The sequence below is a fragment of the Oreochromis niloticus genome, linkage group LG19 (assembly GCF_001858045.2).
Source record: "Oreochromis niloticus isolate F11D_XX linkage group LG19, O_niloticus_UMD_NMBU, whole genome shotgun sequence".
NCBI lineage: Eukaryota > Metazoa > Chordata > Actinopteri > Cichliformes > Cichlidae > Oreochromis > Oreochromis niloticus.
Genome location: NC_031983.2, coordinates 25,141,964 through 25,162,547, shown reverse-complemented (window position 1 = coordinate 25,162,547; position 20,584 = coordinate 25,141,964). Strand labels below are relative to the sequence as shown.

Here is a 20,584-nt window from a genome sequence, read left to right as displayed (position 1 = left end):
GGAGAAAGGTCGAAAATAACAGAATGGGTCTGTTTTTAGTTGCCATGGCGTTTACCCGGAACCTCGTTTATGTGTGTACGCATTAAAATCTCAATTAAATGTCAATTAAAGCAATTTTCCATTAAAATTAAGTCTTGTAACGAAATAGAAACCTTTGACCAGCGAACTGATAATATTTGGTATTGCAAGCAGGCCTGAGATGTTAATGATTATCCCCATACTGGCCTTATATCTTATCTCAGCTGTTTCATTTAGTATTGAGTCTTCACACAGCAGCAGCTCAGAGGCAATGTTCACTTGCCAGCACAACGGGCCTGAGTTATTTCCACCCCACTATGGACATTTACTACTAATAGCCTCCAGTTAAAAGTCAGATAATCATGGCTATTTTTCAGGTCTCTAGGTTCCTGTGGTCACTGGGTGCAGTTTTAGTGATTTTACCCCACTTAAATCTCGGATTATTGTCTGACTACAAGATCTGCGGAGACTCTGAGTGTCAAAGTAAGTTCAAAATCTCCTGATAGCTCCTTAAATTAATGACGATAATGATGGTCACCTCACCCCTGTGTTCTATTGCTGTGGTGTGTGCAGGGCTCCTAAGCAGAGTGCAGGCCATAAGGGACCACCGTGGTAAGGACTGTCGTTTCCTGAGCTTCAGGCAAGGAGACACAATCTTTGTTTACCACAAATTGACTGGAAAGAGGAATGACCTGTGGGCAGGCAGTGTATGTGTCATATTTCAATCTTTTTTTCCTTTCTGTGCTTCCCTAAAGCTTCATTCATGCCAGGTGCTCACTTAGAGACAGACAGAAAGAAAACCTAATCCCTTGACCCCTGCACTGTAATACTGTGAGGTTTGGGGCAGTTTGCTGCCAGGGTGTTTCCCTAGGATGAAAGGGCAACCTCAAATCAATCAGTACAAACTTGTGTGATGACCTTTATCCTTTGATTGATGGGATTGGTCTTTTTCAGAATAACAGTGCCCCAATTCTCTGTGCAAAGGAAGAATGAATTATTTGATTATTATAAAAGATTATGTTTGCAGTCATCATCAATGCAGAAACACCAAATGACAGAGCATCTTTTTAAAGAATAATCTGTTACGACAAATGTTGAGATTTCTGTGTTTCTTCAAGGTAGAAAGAAGAAAAATGCTGACAGCTCCTTTGTTTCCTTTTTTATTTCAGATTGACAAAGAGTTTGGATATTTTCCAAAGGACACAGTGCAAGAAGAGGAGGTTTATACTACTGTGGAGAAAGTAGTGGAAACACAGGTAATTTCATCATTCACATGTAAACAAACTTTAAGTATTAAAAAGTATTGTAATTATTAGTATTATTTCTATTTTGTCTTCCTTGTGTCCTTCCGTAAGAATTACAATTTTGCCCTTTTTCTGCAGAAATCTGATTTCTTCTGCATGAATGAGTTTGGCTCCACTTATCTGGATATGGATGATGATGATGATGACGATGATGATTATATTGATCAGAAAATCCAAATCCAGGAGCCAGAAACCACCCAAATTACCCAAAGCACTGATGACACGAAAGCAGAAAGCCACTTAACAACCTCAGACTCCCCAGTTTCTGCACAGGAAGAAGAAGAACAAGAAGAGGATCAGAATAAAAATGTTGGTGGTTCCGGAGCTGGGTTTCAAGAGGAGACACATGAGATTCCTGTGGTTCCTAATCAACAAGGTGGGTCTCCCTCCTCTTCCTGGCTTGGTTCTTCAGTGACAGGATGGTTAGGTCTGGGTAAAGAGGACCAACCTGACAGTGTGGCTGAAGGGGAGATAGAAGATAAGAGGAAAGAAACTCAGGCTGAAACTTCGCTCACGTCCTCTGTGACAGGTTGGCTGGGCTTCGGAGGAAATGGAAAACCTGACAATGGCAAAGAAAGTGTGAAATTTAAAGAAGAAACTGCTGAATCGTTAACTTCAACAATGACTGGGTGGCTCAGCTTTGGAGGTGGAAGCAAAAGTGAGACAGAAGAGGAACAAGAAGCAGATGAAGACAAAGAACCCACAGAGAAATTCAGGAGCAGGAGGATGTCCTTGGACCTTGAAGGCAGCCAGTTGCAGGAAGAGGAGAAGAAAGAGATGGGGACTTTAGGTTGGCTAGGGAATGGGCTGTCAAGCACGCTGGGGTTTGGTTTGACCAGTCAGGAGTCAGGACAGGAGAAGGAGAAGGAGGAGAAGGTGCAGGCTAATTCTTGGTTAAACATGGAGATTGGAGGTATTCTAGGTTTCAGGAAAGATAAAGTTGGAGATGATGAAAACAAAGAAAGTGAATCTAAGGAGGTAGAAATAGTCACAACTTTAGAGCAACCAACAGGATCGCAGAATGTGGATCACAGTGAACCAGAGGAGGAAATTATTAAGACAAGCAATAATTCAAAGGAGGTGGAAGAACTGTCAGAAGACCAAAATACCCCTACAGAACCCCTTAATGGTCACAGTGTTGATAGCAACACAGATACTTCATACAGTGGGATAAACAGTGATTTCCATGAAGAGGCTGAACCCACAGTTGATCACAAAGATATTTCTCCTGATAGGAAGTTTGAAGAGGAATCTCAGGCTTTAGCAGAATCACTCTCCAGTAAAGATGATGATGACAATATAGAAAAAAGCAAAATTAATGAGGACAGATCTGCAGAAAGGGAAGGTGAAGACGCTGAACATATGGATAACAGCAGGGAGCCAGGAGAGGAAGAAAGAAAAACTCTGAGTGCTATCAGTCAGGATTCTATAACACCATCTGAAAGCATTTTGGGCCCTGATCACATTTCAGTGGATTTAAAGTCAAAGTCTGTGCTGGTCAAGGAAGATGAAAAAGACCAGATGGAGAACAAGAAATCAGAAAGTGTGGAGGAGGAAGGGGCAGAAATCACAAATCAAACTGATAACACAGAAGAAGAAACCACAGAATTGGCTCTTAAAATTGCCAGGGGTGACGATAATAAAGGAGAAGTCAGTAATGAGGATACAGATTTATCTGGAACTCAGACTGAGGAGCTGAACGGTGATGTAGAAGACAGTAGCAAAGATAGCCAGCCTCACTTACCGTCATCTATGGAGAAAAACAATCCAGTTCCAGCTGAGAATGAAAGTTTTACTCCTTATAGTGCTGAAACAAATGATGACAATTCAGATACAATAGCTCTTTTTGATAATAACACAGAAGCAGAGACAGTTCATGGGGAGTTAAAGCAGGAGGGAGAAACTCTGAGCTCACAGGAATTGGATTCACAGCATAACCCTGTCAGAAGCACTCAAACTATCCCAAAGGATGACAGAGGAACAAGTGGACTAGCCACAGATCCCTCTGTGTCTCCAGTGATGGAGCATATTGACAATGAAAGTGACAGTGATGCAGGCAAGCTAAAGGAAACTGTTGAAGACAACATAAACGAGTCCCAGCAGGTTAAAATAGAGATAGAGGCATCAGGCACTGAAGAAGATTTAAATGAAAATGACCTGAAGTCAGCGATAAGCTCTGAATTAGAGGCTGAAAAAGAGGAGGAGTCAAAGGATGGGGGGAATCAAGGGGTGATGAAGGTGGAGGATAACGAGGAACTGGAGGATTTAAAGGAGATAAAAGAGCGAAAGGAAGATGAGAAGGAGAGTAATGAGGCAGAAGTGGAGAGCATGCAGGGAGAGGTGGAAGACCTAAAGGAGGCTAACAAACATTTGAATACAGAGGAGGAAAAACACCCCAAGGTGGAGGAGTTAATGGAAGAAGGGGAACTGGTGGGTCTAGAGGGAAAAGAGAAGAAAGAAGGTGAAGGGAAAATGGTGAAAGAGCAAAAGGAAGATGAGGAAGAAAAGGAGACTAATGAGGCAGAAGTGGAGAGTATGCAGGGGGAGATGGGAGAGCTAAAGGAGGATAGAAAACAGCTGCAGATGGAAGAGTTACCAGAGAAGGAAAAAGAGGACAAGGTGGAGAAGTTACAGAGGGAAGAAGAATTGGAGGGTGTACAGGAAAAAGAGAAGAAAGATGAAGAGGGAAAAACAGTGCAGTCTTCTTATTATGAGGCAAAGATCCTGAGCACCATGAACACAGAAGAGACAGAAACCTATGACAAAAATACACAAGGTGAGAACGGCTCAGGATCATCTTTAACTGAAATAGTCGCACAGGTTGAAAGCCACCAAGATGTGGAAGGAAAAAATGGGGAGGATGGAGAGAAAAAAAAAGCCAAGGCAGAGGAGCTAAAGTTTGAAGAGACTGACCGAGCAGAGGTTGAAGAAGTGCATCAAGAGGAGAATGAGGTGGATGACAGCTTTAAATGTTCAAATGAACTTTGCCATCAAGTGCGTGAAGAAAAAGCTGGAAGCGGTTTAGAGGAAGGAATGAGTTCAGCAGGTGAAGGAGCAATACAGACAGAGAAGCTAAAGGATCAAGCAAACACACCAGGAGAGAGGCAGATGATAGACTCGGATGAAGAAACAGTAAATAACAGTTCAGAGGAGGCAGAAAGCACTCATGCATTAGGTCAGGGAGATAAAACGGAGTCTGGAGACACTGAAAGTAGCAGCAAAACAACACAACAGTTAAACTCCGGTCAACAGACACACACAGAGAAGGCTGCTGTTGTAGTGGAGGATAAAGACTCTGATATAAAAATGAGGGAAAATGTCAGTAATGGTAGTGAATCCTGGGATGAGGGAGGAAGGGAGCCTTCAGCCCCACATAGTGACCCTGCTAAAAGTCAGTCTTTGATATCTGAGCAAACTGCCCCAAGTGTGACTGATGATGCGTCCCCACATCCACCTACTGATCAGAGTGGGGAGATGGCAGAGAGTAAAACCAGAGGAGCTTTTGGTCTTTTAAAAAACCCCTTCGGTGTTTTCAGCCAGAAATCTACCACCGAATCTGACGGGTCCGCCGAACCAGCCCAGAGCTTCAGTACTAGTCCAGCTGACGCGTTGCATTCGCAAGACTCTGAACAAGAACCAGATTCCACCACTCACCACCTTGAAGTTGTTCGCAAAGACTCTCCCACTATCACAGAGCAGCCACAGCTTCATCCTTCCTCTGCTGAGATGACAAGAACTCTCTCCAAACATTACAAAAACCTGCTCGCTCACATGGGTGCAGATGAGACAGCTATTTCGCTGGAGCTTTTTGGGCGACACAAGCTTCAGTTTTTGGATTACATTTTGTCCAATTCAGACACCATGTTGTACAAACCTGATGAGGAGGATGAATCTATATTGTCAGATATAGAGAGACTTCTGTATCATCACAAGGAGACGCTGATTGCTCCTAGCCTGACACTCACTGATGCACTGCAGGAGGACAAAGAAAAGACCCGAATGCGTATGGCGCTTCAAAAGCTGGAAACACTGTTGGGAAGAGTGAGACAGACTTTCAACACAAGACAGACCAACGACCGTAATCATCAAGGTAGTTTTTGTCAACATTGCCTCCTACTGGCTTCCTCATGGCCAGTACTAATGAGATTTGATTCAGTCTTTTAAATTCAGGCATGGTTTTGAATTGCATCTGTACATGTGTTTCCCTGTCAAATGCAGCCGAGGCCAGCTGTGTTGGCGTCTCTTGTTCAAATCATAGAAAAAATAAGAAAGCGAACACTGAGGAAGAGTCAAAGACGACACAAGATCCATCCATCCAGAGAGATGACTGGATGATAATGAAAGAAGGCAATAACCAAGTGGGTGGTGGTGTAGGAAAAGATGAGATAAGAGGAAAAAAACAGGGCAGAAGTGTTGAAGAAGCATCCCTTCCTCATGTTCAGCCAGGATCACCAGAGATGCTGAAAGGTATGGATAAACCAGGTATCCATTAATCAAGAAGAGTTTAAAATATTATTAAAAAAAATCTTAAGCAAAAGCTACTCAACCTACTCCGTCATCGTCCTCACTTCACATAACCCCAAAAACTGGATGGCCAACACAAATATTTTCTTTTCTTTTTTTACAGTAATGTGTCACATTAAAAGACAAATATTCTTTTAGATATTTAAAAGAGATGTATGTTAAACAGCAGTATGTGTGTTACTTTAACTGCAGGAGTTATGAAGCAAATTCTGGACTTCGTTTATCAGATGGCTGAAGACTCTTACGCCCACGCTTGTGCAGTGAGGGAGCTCCTCATATGGCTTACTGTGCAGGTACGCTGTGCCAGTTTCTGAGGATTTATAATCTGCAGAAACAGAATCCAATTTTTTGTCATTTGATTTCCAAATATACCGTTTTGCTTTAATCTACAGAGATTAGTGTTGTGCGTTTGAGAGGGATTCTTCAGTTCATGCCAGAGATTAATCCACAATGGCGATGATGGGGGGCTGAGGTCAAAGCAGGGTGGACGCTGCCTAGCCAGAAAATTTTTTTCTGATCTAGTTTTAACATGCTTTGCCCGATAGCTTTTGATGTGTAGCTAATTGTGGCCTTGATCATGTTGTACAGGGAACTTTGGGGTCCTGCTGGGTGCAGAATTTATCATAGCATGGGCTGCTATGATAAATTCTATGAAGGTAAGATGTTAATGTAACATCTTATGTTTTGCGAGTTTCAAGTCCTAAAACTTTACAGCCACTCAAAGCGTCACAATCTAATTCAAAATCTTGTTTTGGTTAGTATGCTGTTTTCCTGTAATGAAATTTAAGAGCTTTAATATGATAGGTTTATCACTTTCTATAGCAAAAAACCATTAGTACTTTGCATATTTCATGTGTTTTCTGATAATTCGCTGGAGTAACTTTCAAGCCTCAAAATAGGTTATAGCATAACCTACATTTTGATATCAGGATAATCTTCTAGCCATGATTCCTGATATGTCAAAATAATTCTCTAATATAGTCATATCACTTGACCCACCTCTGTGTTTGCATGCCTGTATTAAAGGTGCTAAAGTTATAGTACAAAAAAATATGTGGGAGGCACTAAAAATCACCCTCTGCTCTGTCAGTGTGGCATTTTGTGGTGCCTGGTTCTTTAAGATATTACTGGTGACATGCTGGGCTGACTCTCCCTCTGGCATTTAGCTTTGCTTACGTCTCAGCTGTCAAGCTGGCTAGGTTCCTTAAACATTACTCACATTTGGGTCTGTGACACTCTGGACTCGCACACCTGTGAATACAAACTGGCTCTCATGTTTTGAAAGGTGAAAGTGGTTTCAAATGGATGAAAGTGAGGCCAGACTGGTGAGTATAAGAAATACTGGATGACTGTCAGACTGTTTTGATTCACATGAAAAAGACAGAAAAATATAGTAATTGTTTGAGAAATGTCATATATCTCTTATGAACAGCCTTCCTAATTATCTCATTAATTCAGTAAAATAGAGCATTTTTATTTTGTTCTGTTAATGCTTTACGACTCCATACTTTCCTACGTGGGTCATAATTGTTTCTCTTTCTTTTTCATATGGGAAGTCTTTAACTTCACCTGTCTCCTAATTTGTCATTGGCCTAAGGCCGAGCACGCGACACGTGGACAAATACCCGTTCGATGCAGATGTGTTACCTTTTCTTTAAATGAAAATTATCACAATAATGATAATACAGGTGTCATTTTGGTAACACCTGTTTCCCCTGGTGTCACTTTGAAAGCGCTCCGATATGCCAGTGTGGCATCTTACAATTGGTGACGTTGCGACTGAACCATTTTCACCAGCGGGGGTGTGCAATCATCCGTGTGAACTTGTGAGGACACGAAACAGCGTGCACATGATGCATTATATTATACATGCTATGTTTACATTATTTTATATTTTCAGATTTTATGTAATGTTTGGAATGTTTACGATGGTTGTACAGCTGTACAGTAGTTTTCGTATTACTCCCTACGACGTCCAGCAGGACGTGGTATAGTCCTAAGCGTCAGTGTTGTGGATAGGATGTGAAACCGCCGCTGACCCGCTTCTCGGCTCTAGTTTCTTAACGGTGTAAATATAATATTTTTTAAGTTTAAATATACGTCAGATGAAATAATTTGGACATGGCAGAGAATCCGGCGAGTGACCAGTTGGCCATCAAAGCGGCCGACTTCCAGGCGACGGCAGAGGCTTACTACAGTATCGCCGTGGAGAAAGTGAAGGATGTACGTTATGTGGCAGGTTTCGTTAGCAATTCCCAATTAGCCGAGATAATGTAACGGGGTTCCATGTAACAGTCATTTTTTTATTTCTCGGTACTAGCTACAGCTCTTGGTGTTGTCCGTCTCATTCTGAAGTAAGAGTGTGACCTGCTGTCAGGATTATTCTTCTTGTTTTCAAAGGTGTTTATTTGCTCAAACAGTTAGCTGGTAATAGTTAGCTGGCTAGTTGTCAGTAACAGCGCTGTCTTGTCAGGTGTTCGGATTTAAGTTAAAAATGGCAGGTATTTTTCCACATTTGTCTGTAGTAGAATAATATAACTATTAACACTGTGCCCTATTTAATGTGGTCAAAAACAGGGTAACTGTACATAAACCTATCTTCTAAAGACCAGCTGTTTGGTAGTATTTTGTTTACCAATCCATATTCTGATTATTCTGTCAGGAGATAAGTAAAATTGATGCTTTCATTTCATATACTAGCTGGAACTGGGGTAAGCAGCAGTTTACCCAGAAGTCCAGTCTGACTTGTATACAGGCAATGAAGAGCCACACATTGAACAACTGCATAGAAATATAACACACACACTGAGTTTGACAGATTGCTTTCAGGAAGCCCAAATCCTGGTCCTAAAAACCAAGAACGTTATTAGAAAATATTGACCTTTCTCTGTCAGTCCGGTGCAGCTTAAATGCTTAATATATTTGCATATTCAAATTTATTGAATATGCATCAGTGAATGTACAGTCAGATGATAAACAAATGCATGGTCACGCTTTAACACCATTGCATATATACAAAAACATATATATATATGTATGTATGTATGTATGTATGTATGTATGTGTGTGTGTGTATATATGCAGTATTTGCCACTCAGATTTTTCTCTGGAGTGCTGTCCTGGTATATTTGTGATTTATTTTATATTTTTCATCAGTCTGGGGCCTTGTTGTGATCAGTTTACCATTGGTTATTCTCAAAGTTTAGTCACTGCTCATCATTTATCACTGGACCTTCCTTCCTGTGCTACCCTGTCGGTGGGCTGGTTTCGTCATTGTTGTGAGACTTCACCTTTGTTTGACACACTCATACTCAACCATCTTGAAATGCAGCTGGTAATGGTACTACTAGCTTTGCTCTGCTTAGAGCTGGAGAGGTCAGTCTAACCAGGAGTTTGAGTCTGTCCACTCCATCCCCGCTTTCCTGTCAGTCTCCTTTTAGTTCTTCTCTTCAGGATCTGGAGAGGAGGTGTGGCATATTTCTAATCAGCAGCATTAACAACACCTCAGCCCATTGTGCCAGTGCTCTACAAAAGCTGTTAGTAAGAAGAGGCATCTCAGTAAGAAGAGCCCTGAGATGCCTCTTCTTGGTTTGATTCCTTCCTCCAAAAAACACTGCACACACAATTTCTTTACTCTTACACTCACTTGCACCATTGACCGTACTGCTTATGAACAAACATGGTTAGTTTAAGTTCTTTATTTGCTTCTTTAATCAAAAAAACTGTCGTTTAAATGGCATCTCTCTTTTTGTCAAGGTGTGTGACCACGAAAAGTTCTACTGAGAGAAAGTTGATACTTGCTGCATTATTATTTGGCACATAGTATATAGTACAATTTATTAATATATTTAATAAGGCATGGGTCTGTCTCCACACTGGTTTGGGCAGATGGGCTGTATTTTGCCCATGTTCAAGAGGCAGTCATATTTACTCAAGGACAGAAAAGCTAATGTCCTTGAGCATCGGTAGAACATCAGGTTTTTATTCCCGGACTCACATATCCTATTTCTAACAGGAACTGGTCATTATTTTCTCTTTTCTCAGGTGGTATCATCTCTGCCCGATGACTTAAGACCTGGGCCAGACCTGTATGGTGTGCCATGGGAACCTATCATTGTCTCTGGCCTATTGGGCTTGGTGACACTTCTGTTGTTCACCTGTAGATGTTACAGCTCTGTGAGTGCACAGCCATGCATATTCATTTCAACATCATAAATATTTTTTGCCACCTAAGATGGTTTGATAAGTATGGCTTCTATTTGAACTGTCGGACCTGTCACTGAGCACAGTTTTTTTTTTTTCTTTTTTTTTTATTTCCTCACAGATAAAAAGCAGAATTTACCGACGTAAGTTCTCACTTCCTCTTCCTGAGTGTCATTTTATGGACACGTTTAACATTATCACTGATAGTTTTTCTTCTCTTTGACCTGTGAATGTTAACAAATAAACCACTTTTTTTTTTCCCCAAATGACGCAAAATAAATATGAATTTTTTGGCTGTTTTTCAGGTAGAGAGCAGGGGATGGCAGAACAGGTTGCACAGCTACTGGATGAGAAATCCAAAGTCCTTGAGAGTCTGAGTCAGTGTCAACAAGAGGTTAGTAGTTATGCCAGTGCTGTCTAGACACAGATTTGATCTTGCACAATAATGTGAGGTCAGAGATTTTTTTAAATTTTTTTTTATATATATCCTACTATAGCTTTCAAGTAATTTGGATTACAAGCTTTCTAAGGTGGTATCTACAAAGCAGAGAGGTTTACTTTCTGAGCATTTGTAGGTGATCAGAGATGTAATGTAATTCTTGATGATATCATGGATGATGTACTGAGAAATTTATTCATCTACAGTATGACGACCTTGAGAGTTCACTGAGGGACAGTGGTGTCTTGGCTCAGACTCAGAAGACAGAACAACTGGAGGTAAGGCAGAAAAAAGTATGAAAACTCTGTTTCATGTTAGTCCATTGCATCCATTCTTGGTGTAAAGAAAACCTGCTTGAATGCTCCTTAATAAATATGGCTCACACAGTCTTCATGTCTGGTACACTGCTACGCTCCCACGTGCCCTCATCTGTGTGAACAGAGACACATGTCCTATTGTTTATTCAGTTGAACAAGCTTGTATTTTTTTATTAGCTGTCAAAGTCCCTACAAAGAGGATTTTTTTTTTTAACAACCATATGTTGACACTTGTTGGAATAATTTTTGAGTGAGTGGTAATGTATAGTGAGGTTTAGCATATTACAAAAAGAATAATAATAACATTATTATTATTATTATTGTTATTATTGTTGTTGATGTACACAATGAAGTACAGCCACTGCCGTGTAATTTTTGACACAGACTTGCAGAACTAGTCAAAATGTTGAAAATTTGCACTGCTTCACCTCAGATCTGTAATGAAATTATTTGTCATGTCTTTACAACCCTTACTCATGTTTCTGTGTCCCAGTTTTGCAGCTACTTGAAGTATTTTTCCGATCTTGTTGTCTTAGGTCAAAGCCAGGGAGTTTGAGCACTCCAAACGAGAGTTGGAGAGGGATCTTGAACAGCTAAAGGATCAACTGGACCAGCAAAGGGAGCACAGGATAGAACAAGAAAGGAGGGTAGGTGCACACACTAACAGAAGTACTGTGGAAGCCTAGTTGGCAATCCTGAGTGAGAAGCTGTAGAGTTCATACTGAATGAAAGTTGTTTTGGTTTCTCTATCCAGATAGCAGTCCTCGAGGAGAGCATGAAATCCCTTGAAGATGAAACTAAAGACTTTCAGTCACAGGAAGAGCAGGTGCAGTATTCCAAAACTGTCACATTCGTACTTTCGCCTGTCTGTTCTCTTTCCTCTGTTGATGTTTCTTTTCCGCCTCTTCTCTGTTCCACTAGGTTTTATAATATCTCTGTCTGTCCTTCTCTAGGCGCAGACCACTTTGAAAGTGTACAGTATGAACAGTGACAGACTACAGAGGAACCTGGAAACAGCTGGAGAGGAGAATGAAGTGCTAAAGGAGAGCAATGCTCATGTACGATGGACACACACACACACACACAAAAAAACCTTCATATGGCAGTAAACTAAATAGTTTTTCCCAAATGGGTGCACAAGATTGTTGGCTTACTTTTTTTTCCCCCCCAACTCTTTTCTCCACAGTTGAGGCAGCAAGTGGAGGGATGGGCAGAGAGAGTGAGTGAATTGGAGGCAGAGATGAAAAGGTGTGAGGTTGCTTACAGTGGGATGATGCAGGATGTGGCCACCAAGGATGAACGTATAATGGTATGATTTATTCTAAGGTGAAGTTCTGTGAAGCAGCCCATAAAAATGATAAATTTTAAATTTGGCCAGTCTTCCTTTAAGGTCATCTTTTTGGAAATGCCTGAGTTGCTACCAGCTCAACTTTTATTTTTATGTTGTTCAGTCCTTTTAGTCCTTTTCAGGTGTGCCTCTGTGTGAAAACAGACACCCTTTAACTCTGTTTATATTTCGGGAAGGTTGACAAAGTTGCAAGTAGGGTGCTGAGTTTAGATTTTGTTTGTGTGGCCAAAAAATAAAGAACACTGGCACAAATCACAGTTCACAAAATTTCCACTGAACGTTCTTAGGACAAAGGTAAATTGCCTCTATTGAGGTAATGGTGGATGATTAATCTGATTGTAATCTCAGTTTTAATTTAGGTTTCCAGATTACTCCTTAGCATTTGTTTTTCTCTTTTTTTGTCTGGTGTTATAAATCAAGACTGTCTCTTTTGTTTACACTGTAGCACCTACAGACCTCCTTAAAAGTTCCACCTCACTTGCTGACTGTAAAAAGATTGTTCAGTTCATAAGATCTATGTAGAAGTATTATCAGTTATGACTTTTTTTTTCCCAGATTGCTGTTGGTGTCCCACTGTTTGCTTTCAGTAGTCGTGACTGGTCACCGTCAGCTTTGGCTTTGTATCGTTATCTCCATGGCTGGTTAACTGTTTCGCTAGGTGCCAAAGCCTGGCTCTATCTTTGCCCCCGTTTTCTGGTCAATGCCTGACTCACTATCAGATAAATGTGTGATTTTGTGAAATGAATGAGTAACTGTGCCAGTTGTGTTCAAGGGTTTTAATTTTGTTTTTTGGGGGGCAATAGTCAAGCAGCGTTGCAGTGAGCATGCTCCTGGTTGTACTTCTAATCTGTCTTCAGGCTTGGAAACTATAGACTGTTTAACTAAAAAGTGCTGCGTTGTAATTGACGTGCCAACTCTCAGCACCAACAACAATTCTCTGCATAGAAGTCGGGTCAGTTTGAAACAGAAGCCGTTTGCTCTGCTCTTTTTTTCCCCCTCTTTCTTTCTGTTTGCTTGTCTTCACAAGAGAGCAAACAGAGAAAAAAAGAGGATGGTGTTGAAATCTCAGAGCACACAATGTTAGTGGTCATAATAGGACTTCCAGGGAGTGAACTGAAAACAGCAGCCATGCTAGAAGCTGCCTGGACCTCTATGAAAACAAGATCTTAAGGGCAAAAACAGACATTTTTAAATTTCTGATTTTATGTTTTGTTTTGTTTTTTGCTTTTAACTATATTAAATCAGGTCTCAACTATTGTCATGTCTCCAGAAAATGGCAGAATGACAGAAAATATATTAAAATGGTTCAGTGAGAATATAATTAACTGTCAGAAAAAAATCTGTTTGCTTCTAGTCCTTAACAGATCGGCTGCTGAGGTTGAAAGGCTGGGATTCAGATCTGGAGGAAGAGGAAGGAGGAGAAAAGGAGACAGCCAATGGTACGCCAGAAAAAGGAGAGAAGAATGGAAGAGGGGACATAACGGACACCCAGGCCCATCTGCAGAAAGTCCAGAAACTTGTTTATGCTGCTAAGGTAGATGGAAAAAACCAAGCACATAGTGTTTGGCATTCAGGTTGATGATGTGCTGGCGCACAAGAATTATTATTGTTTATTTTTTATTTTTTTTAATGTAAGCTCTGTAGAGTTTCCCCTCTAACACGTCTTTATTTTTGTATAGCTGAATGCAGACCTCAAATCCCTAGATGAGGATAAGGACAGAGTATTTGCCAAACTGAACGATGAAATCAAAGCAAAAGAAGACCTGCAATGTAAGTAAACTGCAGAACATCTTGTCAATTTACTTATTAAACTTTTCCATATTAATGACATGTATGAACCATACTAGAGGCTAGACATATCCCTGATAGCGTGCATGTCATGTCTTTTGTTTTTGTTTTTTGTTTCCCCCTCCCCCCTCAAGTGAGCATAGAAGATATGGAGAAAGAGAAACTAACTTTGCAGTCGGACGCCGAGCGCTACTCGGATCAGGTAGCTGACCTCACCTGTGTGTGACTGTATTTGTTCTATACATGGTCCACATCTGTTTTCCTTTGGATTAAACCCTTTACCTTGTGTTTAGGTCCAACGATTACAACAGAAACTCCAGATTATGACAGAAATGTACCAGGAGAATGAGCTCAAGCTGCACAGGTATATGCATATGCAGTAAACAGTTTTATATGAACAAATCTTTTTGTAACAATCAGATGATTTTAAAACTGTGTCAATAAATATTTGTAGACTTCTAACGGTGGAGGAGAAAGACCGTCTGCAGAAAGAGGAGAAGTTAAACAAAGCAGACAAAAATATTGCGCTGGCGATGGAGGAACTTAACAACTACAGGTAGCTGAAACAGTCTGTAGCAGCTCGAAAGCATTTGTTAGTTTTTCGTCCTTACAAACTGTCTCATTTCTGCTTTGCTTCAGGCAACGAGCTGAAGAAATGGAGGAAGAGCTGGAGAAAACCAAACAGTCTTACCAGACTCAGATATCAGCACATGAAAAGAAAGCTCATAATAACTGGGTTAGTAAAACTCCACCAAAAACCAGTTGTAGTTCAAAAAGGTAGCACCCTTGTTAGCATGGCTACAATAAAATGGTTGAGATTTGTCAAGTTTCTTTCTGAATTGTTACACTCTTATGTATAGTCATAAAGTGAAAAAACGGTGGTTATACCACTAATTGCCCCTGAAATTGTTGTCTTGTTATGTTTTTGGCATTTCCAGGTGGCATCCCGAGAAGCAGAACGACAACTGTCAGACATCAGAAGAGACAACGCTCTCCTCAGACAGAAGTAAGCATGATGTCAGCATTTTGAGTGAAATACTGAGATGATTCCCTCATCTCCATGTTTCTGCAGAGATCTATGATCCAGTATAGTCCTTTTATTGGCTTTATGTTTGTGCCTTTTTTAAAATAAAAAGTTGTGAACACACATTAAAAATGAGGAGTTCTTAAGACTGAAATGTACTGCTACTTTTGTCATGGCAACTTTTAAATATATTTTCTTTTTAAATATATTTATTAACAATTGTATTAACATCTCCAGAACCAAAAGGGCTTGCCATGTTTTAACTTTAGGTGTGCTTGTTTACAGACTGACAGATACACAGTTTAAACTGGACGCCCTCGACAAAGACCCGTTTGCCTTGAACAGTCTAGCAAGACCAATGCCTTTCCGAGGTACGTACACACACACGCACGTAGAGTCCTACAATGAATTTTCTTCTAATCTGGGGCTTAATCCACGTCCGGGACAACTCACAAAAATGTCTCTGAGGACTTAAAGTTGCAAAGGGTATTTTCAAACTGTTTGGATGAAGAACCTTCTTGGAAGACGAAGTGAATTGTCTTCAAATACTTAAAGAAGTCCAGTAGCCACCTTTTAATGCTCTTAAGCCTCCCTGAGCCTGGTTCAGCTGGAGGTTTTCTTCTGTTAAAAGGGCGTTTTTCTTTTCTACTGTCACCAAGTGTTTGCTCATAAGGGGTCTTTGATTGTTGGGGTTTTCTCTGTAGTGTTGTCGGGTCCTTACCTTAAAATATAAAGTGTTTGCAGGCGACTGTTGTTGTGATTTGGCGCTACATAAATAAAATAGAATTTTATTTATTTATTTATAAATGAGACAGTTTTGGAATGTGAATCCTAAGAATGGCCACCCTGCAAAAATCTCTCTGAAAGTACTATAATTAGAGTGACAGATTAAAATCTCTAAATGTAAATCACTGACTGAAAGAAGGTGGTTGGAAAGTTCTAAAAAAGCTGCTTCTTGCCTAAATTGTGGTCGAAAGACTCAGGGCTACAGATTTCCTTCCATTTGCACTCACCAAACATTCCTTTATTTCCAGCTGAAAGGTCACCGTATGTTCCTTCTCCTCTGGGTCGACCTTCATCGGAAACCAGACCATTTCTCTCACCTCCTACGTTAATGGATGGACCACCTGCTCGACTGTCTCCTAGAGGTAAATGCATTTAAAGGTGCAGCTAGCTGCAGCAAACACATACACCAAGCATGGCCAGATCCTTAGAATGACACACAAACACTACAAATATAAATATACTTGTAATAATTTTATCCTTACATAATTGGGAGAGTACATTTTCCTCATTCATACTCATAAATGGTGTAGAAACATGCAGCATGTTGGGGATGACCAGCTGACTGTAGCATGACAAACCGCTGAAGCATTTTGTAGCATGGTCTGTGCATGCTAACAGCAATCTTGAATGCACAAAAGACAACAGAATATAATATGATGAAATCTGGACTGACTGTCATCACCCTCTCTGGGCGTTTGTTCTGCTTGTTCTCTTTCTTCTTCTGTGCCCCTCTCTCTGTCTGTCACTCTGTTTTTTTTCGTCTTCTTCCAAAAATCCTTTCGTGCACAGTGTCTCGTGGTCCAGGGGAGCCCCCAGGAGGCCAGGGGGAGATGGAGCGCAGTGGAGGTCCTCATTCAGACAGCGGCTCAATCTCTCCTACCTGGGAGAGAGATCGCAGAGGACCCCCACCAGGACCCTTACCAGGACCCCCTGGGCCTTTAGGACCTCCAGGTGTGTGTGTTCATATGTGAGAGAGGAAAAAAAAAGTGGAGAGAACCAGACTGTTACAAGTGCCCACACCGCCAACATCTCACAGATTATCAAGATAATGTTTAGCAAACAGATATGAAAGGGGACCTGTTAGTTTCCTTATTTGGCCAAAGTTTCAAAAATGAGGTCAGTGTAAGTATGAGTAATCCCTGTGAGACCTTAAAATAGCCACATGGAAGCCCCATGTGCACCTATTCAAACCTTTTCTTTTTTTTTTACAGCAGAAAGCTAATCAGGAAAAAAAAGAGTTGGATTAAATGGAGAAAAGCTAAAACAGATTGTTTCAGAGCATCAATTGAGGTGCTGCACCAAGGCCAGTATAATAAAAAGAATGATTATTTTAAGCTCTGAATCATGCAAAGCTACTATATTAGAATTCAAGATATATGGATGTTTGAATTGATCATATTAGGTACCCTTTACCAAAGCAGGTAAGTCCTGGACAGTTTGAAGTGATTCACTTGGTGTGTGAAGCATCTCGTTACATCAAGGAGATCTAAATAGTAAATATAAATATATATATCCATTAGGTGATGGTAAAACTAAGTTGTCACTGCATGGATGACGTTCCCCTACAATGATTCCAGCACTTGCATATGAAAAGAATGAATGAGTACATGAATACACAAATATGAATAGAAGTTAGTTGATATTCAACATAGTTGTCATGCATATTATTACTGTGTGCATGTGCATCTTGCATTTAAAATAAAAAATAAGTATAGTGTGTGTGTGTGTGTGTGTGTGTGTGTATATTTGGGGTGCTAAAGCATGTTGATGTTGCATGTGCAGTTGTCTTGAAAGCATTTTGAGTTTTTACACTGGATGCTAAAATTGTCCCTGTGATGAAAGTATTTGTACAGCGTATTACTACATTTCCATTTCCAGCTCTTATGTGGTAAACCTCAGACACTCACTCTATCCTGTTTTCTAAATGTCACCACAGATTTAAGCTTTGTGTAGTTAATATCTTCTTACTCTCCATCTCTCTCTTCTTCAGGCTATATGTTTCCAGAACTAGGAGCTCCCATGTACAGAAGACCTCCACCTCCTCCAGGAGCTCTGGGCTTTTTGCCTCCTCCGGACTCTCTCCCTCCTGGCGTCCTTCCCCCCGGTGTCCTCCCACCTGGTGTTCTCCCACCTGGCGTCCTCCCTCCCGGTCCACTCCCTCCTCGTGCCCTTCCTCCTGGTCCACTCCCTCCTGGCCCCCACCATCCTCGGAATCTCCCTCCAGGACCCTCTCACCCTGCAGACATGCCAGGTGAGTTTCTACTCTCTCTCTCTCTCTCTCTCTCTCTTTTTTTTTTTTTTGAGTGTAAATGGGTAAAGTTGGACATGTAAAGAAAAGCAGTCCTCCTTAGCATGTGCTGAAATGCACACTTGACCCTCATATTTCTGTTAATTCACTAAATGTTTTATCAATGCAGATTCCTACAGAGAAAACAGCTTTGGACCTGGTGAACAGGACCATAGAGAGGTAAGTGTGTGTCTCTGTATGTGAATACTGAGTGTGTATTTGTGGCTCAGCCTCTCTAATCTTTTTCTGTCTTCCAACAGTCTGGTCCTGAACGCAGGACTCCCCCTGAAGCAGATCCAAGGATGGGTCCACCAATGGGTCCCATGGATGGTCCCTTTCCTCGCAGAGCCCCTTATGGACCCCCACCTCCTGATTTCTACCCTCCCAGGGGACCTGGGGGACTTCCTATCAGGCCTAGTAGGAACTTTCATCCGTCTTTGCACCTTTAACCATCTCCAGATGTCATTATTGTAAACTTAACCTTTCCATTTTTTTCCCCCTTCAGTGTGGGTTCCTCAACCTCCAGGAGTGATGGCCCCTCCTCGATACCATCCTAGTGGAGCTCCCCTTCCTGCCGGTCCTCATCCTCACATGCCCTCCTATGCTCCCAATATGCGACCCCCTTCTCCCGACGGCCTCCCACCTTCTTCCATGGGCCCTCCCCCACCTCATCAATCCCTCCCTCCCGCACCACAAAGCCAGTCTCCAGAGAAGGCAACCTCACCTGAAGACGCCATTTGAGCCTGACTGAGTTTCTACATCAGCTGTGAGACGAAGAACTTCTGGTTAATGTTTAACGTGGACAGTGTAGGGCAGATTGCTGGTTACCCTTTTTCCATAAACATCTATTTATTCACCAGAAGGATGTTTATTGAATAGTGTTTGCAGGGGAGAACATCCTCCTTCATTGGCCTGTTTTCTTGCTGCTTGTTGTCCAATGACATTATTTCTTACGTCTCTTTGTTATTCCCTCACCTTGCTCTCTCACCATTTACATTCTCTATGAGGAAGCTGATGTTAAAGTAAACTTGGCCTGGACTGCGTGTGTGCGCATGAAAACACGTCACATGACCCAAAAACAGCTGCCTGTCGTCTCGTCAGCGGTTTTTGGTGGGAATACTTCACCGAAATGGAGAGATTTGAATGATCATACCATGTCTGTCATGGCAAAAACACAGCCCTGAAATAGTTTTTGTCTGACATCATCAGTATAATTTAAAAAAAAAATGTAGCTGGTTAGCATCTTGTTGTTGGATTTTATGACACTTCAGTCCGAGCATGTTAAGCCTGGTTTTGTCTGTGACTGAGCTGAGTTGATCTTGAACTCAAAGGAGACTGCTTTTGATGAAATGTATCAGAGTTGCATAATTGAATTTCACTGACTTCCCTGTGGGAAGTGGGAGATTTTTCTTATTTCACAGTAAGAGAAGCAGTTGAACAGTGCTTTTGATCGTGTTACAGTGACTTAAATATGGCCTAGACTTTGAAAAACGTGGCTTATAATAGCTGCTCATGTTTCCCCGAATAAACAGTCACAGGAGTGAGTTTAATAGACTGACTGGAACAGAGGAGATACCTTCATGTGAATTTTGTAAAAAGTGATTATTGCTAGATTAATAAAGACTCTTGAATTGTCAGTGTCATCATATTTACTAATGTAAGTTGCTGTGCATACAGCTGTAAAGTCATCAGGAGAAACAAAACATTAGAATGTAACTATTTTTAAATAAATTTTTAAATTGTTTTAAACTTGACACATCTGAAATTGCAAAATATACTTTGATTTATTTTAACCTTGACTGTATACAACAGTTTATCCCAACTTCTGGTGATTTATCACATGATACATTTCCAGAACATTTTAAAGATGCTCAAAAAAATCTGAAAATAAATTTTACTTCTCCAGCTTCAGTCATAATTATACAAATTTCTCCCAGTAAATATACAGCTGCCCCTCTCCTGAACCAATTGGTGCGATACCACACAGTCGTAATTAAATATTGAATCCTTGAGACATCTTAATAGAAGTTTAATGTTGACAGAAACTATGTAAAACTTGAAAAAGATCTGCTAGCTCATTACCCAGACTGTCCTATAATTAAAAAGAAAGTTTTAATAGGGGGTTAGAACTTTTGTCATTTAATTGTGTATCTCTTAGTATGAATGAAGTCATCAACTGTAATCAACATGTTTTGATGCTGTAACTTAATCTGATGAAACTTCTTTTGCTTTTAGGAGCTAGTGCAGCATATGTATTTGGATTTACATTAGCTCAGTCTGTTACATCAAGTAGATTTGAGACATGAAAAAACAAATTGCAGGGCCCACCTGCCACAACTTAACAGTAGAAGGATATACAGTTACTATTTAGTAACTGTATATCCTTTAACCTGTTGTAATCATTAGGTAATGTAGGAGAATACTGCACGTTCTTCTGAAAGAAGAAATACGTCTGCTGTATTATTTTATTAACAGTACACAATGTATACTTTGAGAGCTCGACAGGTTTTTCCCCGTTTAGTTCCTGCATCCATTGCTGCTTCCTT

General features: G+C 40.7%; 1 protein-coding gene across 2 annotated transcripts; it reads left to right on the top strand.

Annotated features, from left to right (window-relative positions):
• Positions 1 to 29: 29 nt before the first annotated feature.
• Positions 30 to 19,675, top strand: mia2 (MIA SH3 domain ER export factor 2). 2 transcript variants are annotated; one of them, XM_005477564.4, is made up of 29 exons: positions 30 to 71; positions 396 to 501; positions 592 to 725; positions 1,188 to 1,274; positions 1,401 to 5,412; positions 5,541 to 5,789; positions 6,039 to 6,139; positions 9,891 to 10,022; positions 10,171 to 10,192; positions 10,355 to 10,443; positions 10,695 to 10,766; positions 11,342 to 11,452; positions 11,560 to 11,631; positions 11,759 to 11,863; positions 11,992 to 12,114; positions 13,508 to 13,687; positions 13,833 to 13,923; positions 14,076 to 14,143; positions 14,235 to 14,305; positions 14,396 to 14,497; positions 14,581 to 14,677; positions 14,880 to 14,947; positions 15,251 to 15,336; positions 16,000 to 16,113; positions 16,541 to 16,702; positions 17,742 to 18,002; positions 18,169 to 18,218; positions 18,299 to 18,455; positions 18,544 to 19,675. In XM_005477564.4, the coding sequence occupies exons 1-29, from the start codon at positions 45 to 47 to the stop codon at positions 18,777 to 18,779; spliced, it is 7,185 nt and encodes a 2,394-aa protein (XP_005477621.3). In that variant the 5' UTR covers positions 30 to 44; the 3' UTR covers positions 18,780 to 19,675. The 2 variants fall into 2 exon arrangements, with proteins under 2 accessions (XP_005477621.3, XP_005477622.2); XM_005477565.4 differs by lacking the exon at positions 5,541 to 5,789 and having other exon boundaries at positions 1,401 to 1,698.
• The last annotated feature ends 909 nt before the right edge of the window (positions 19,676 to 20,584 follow it).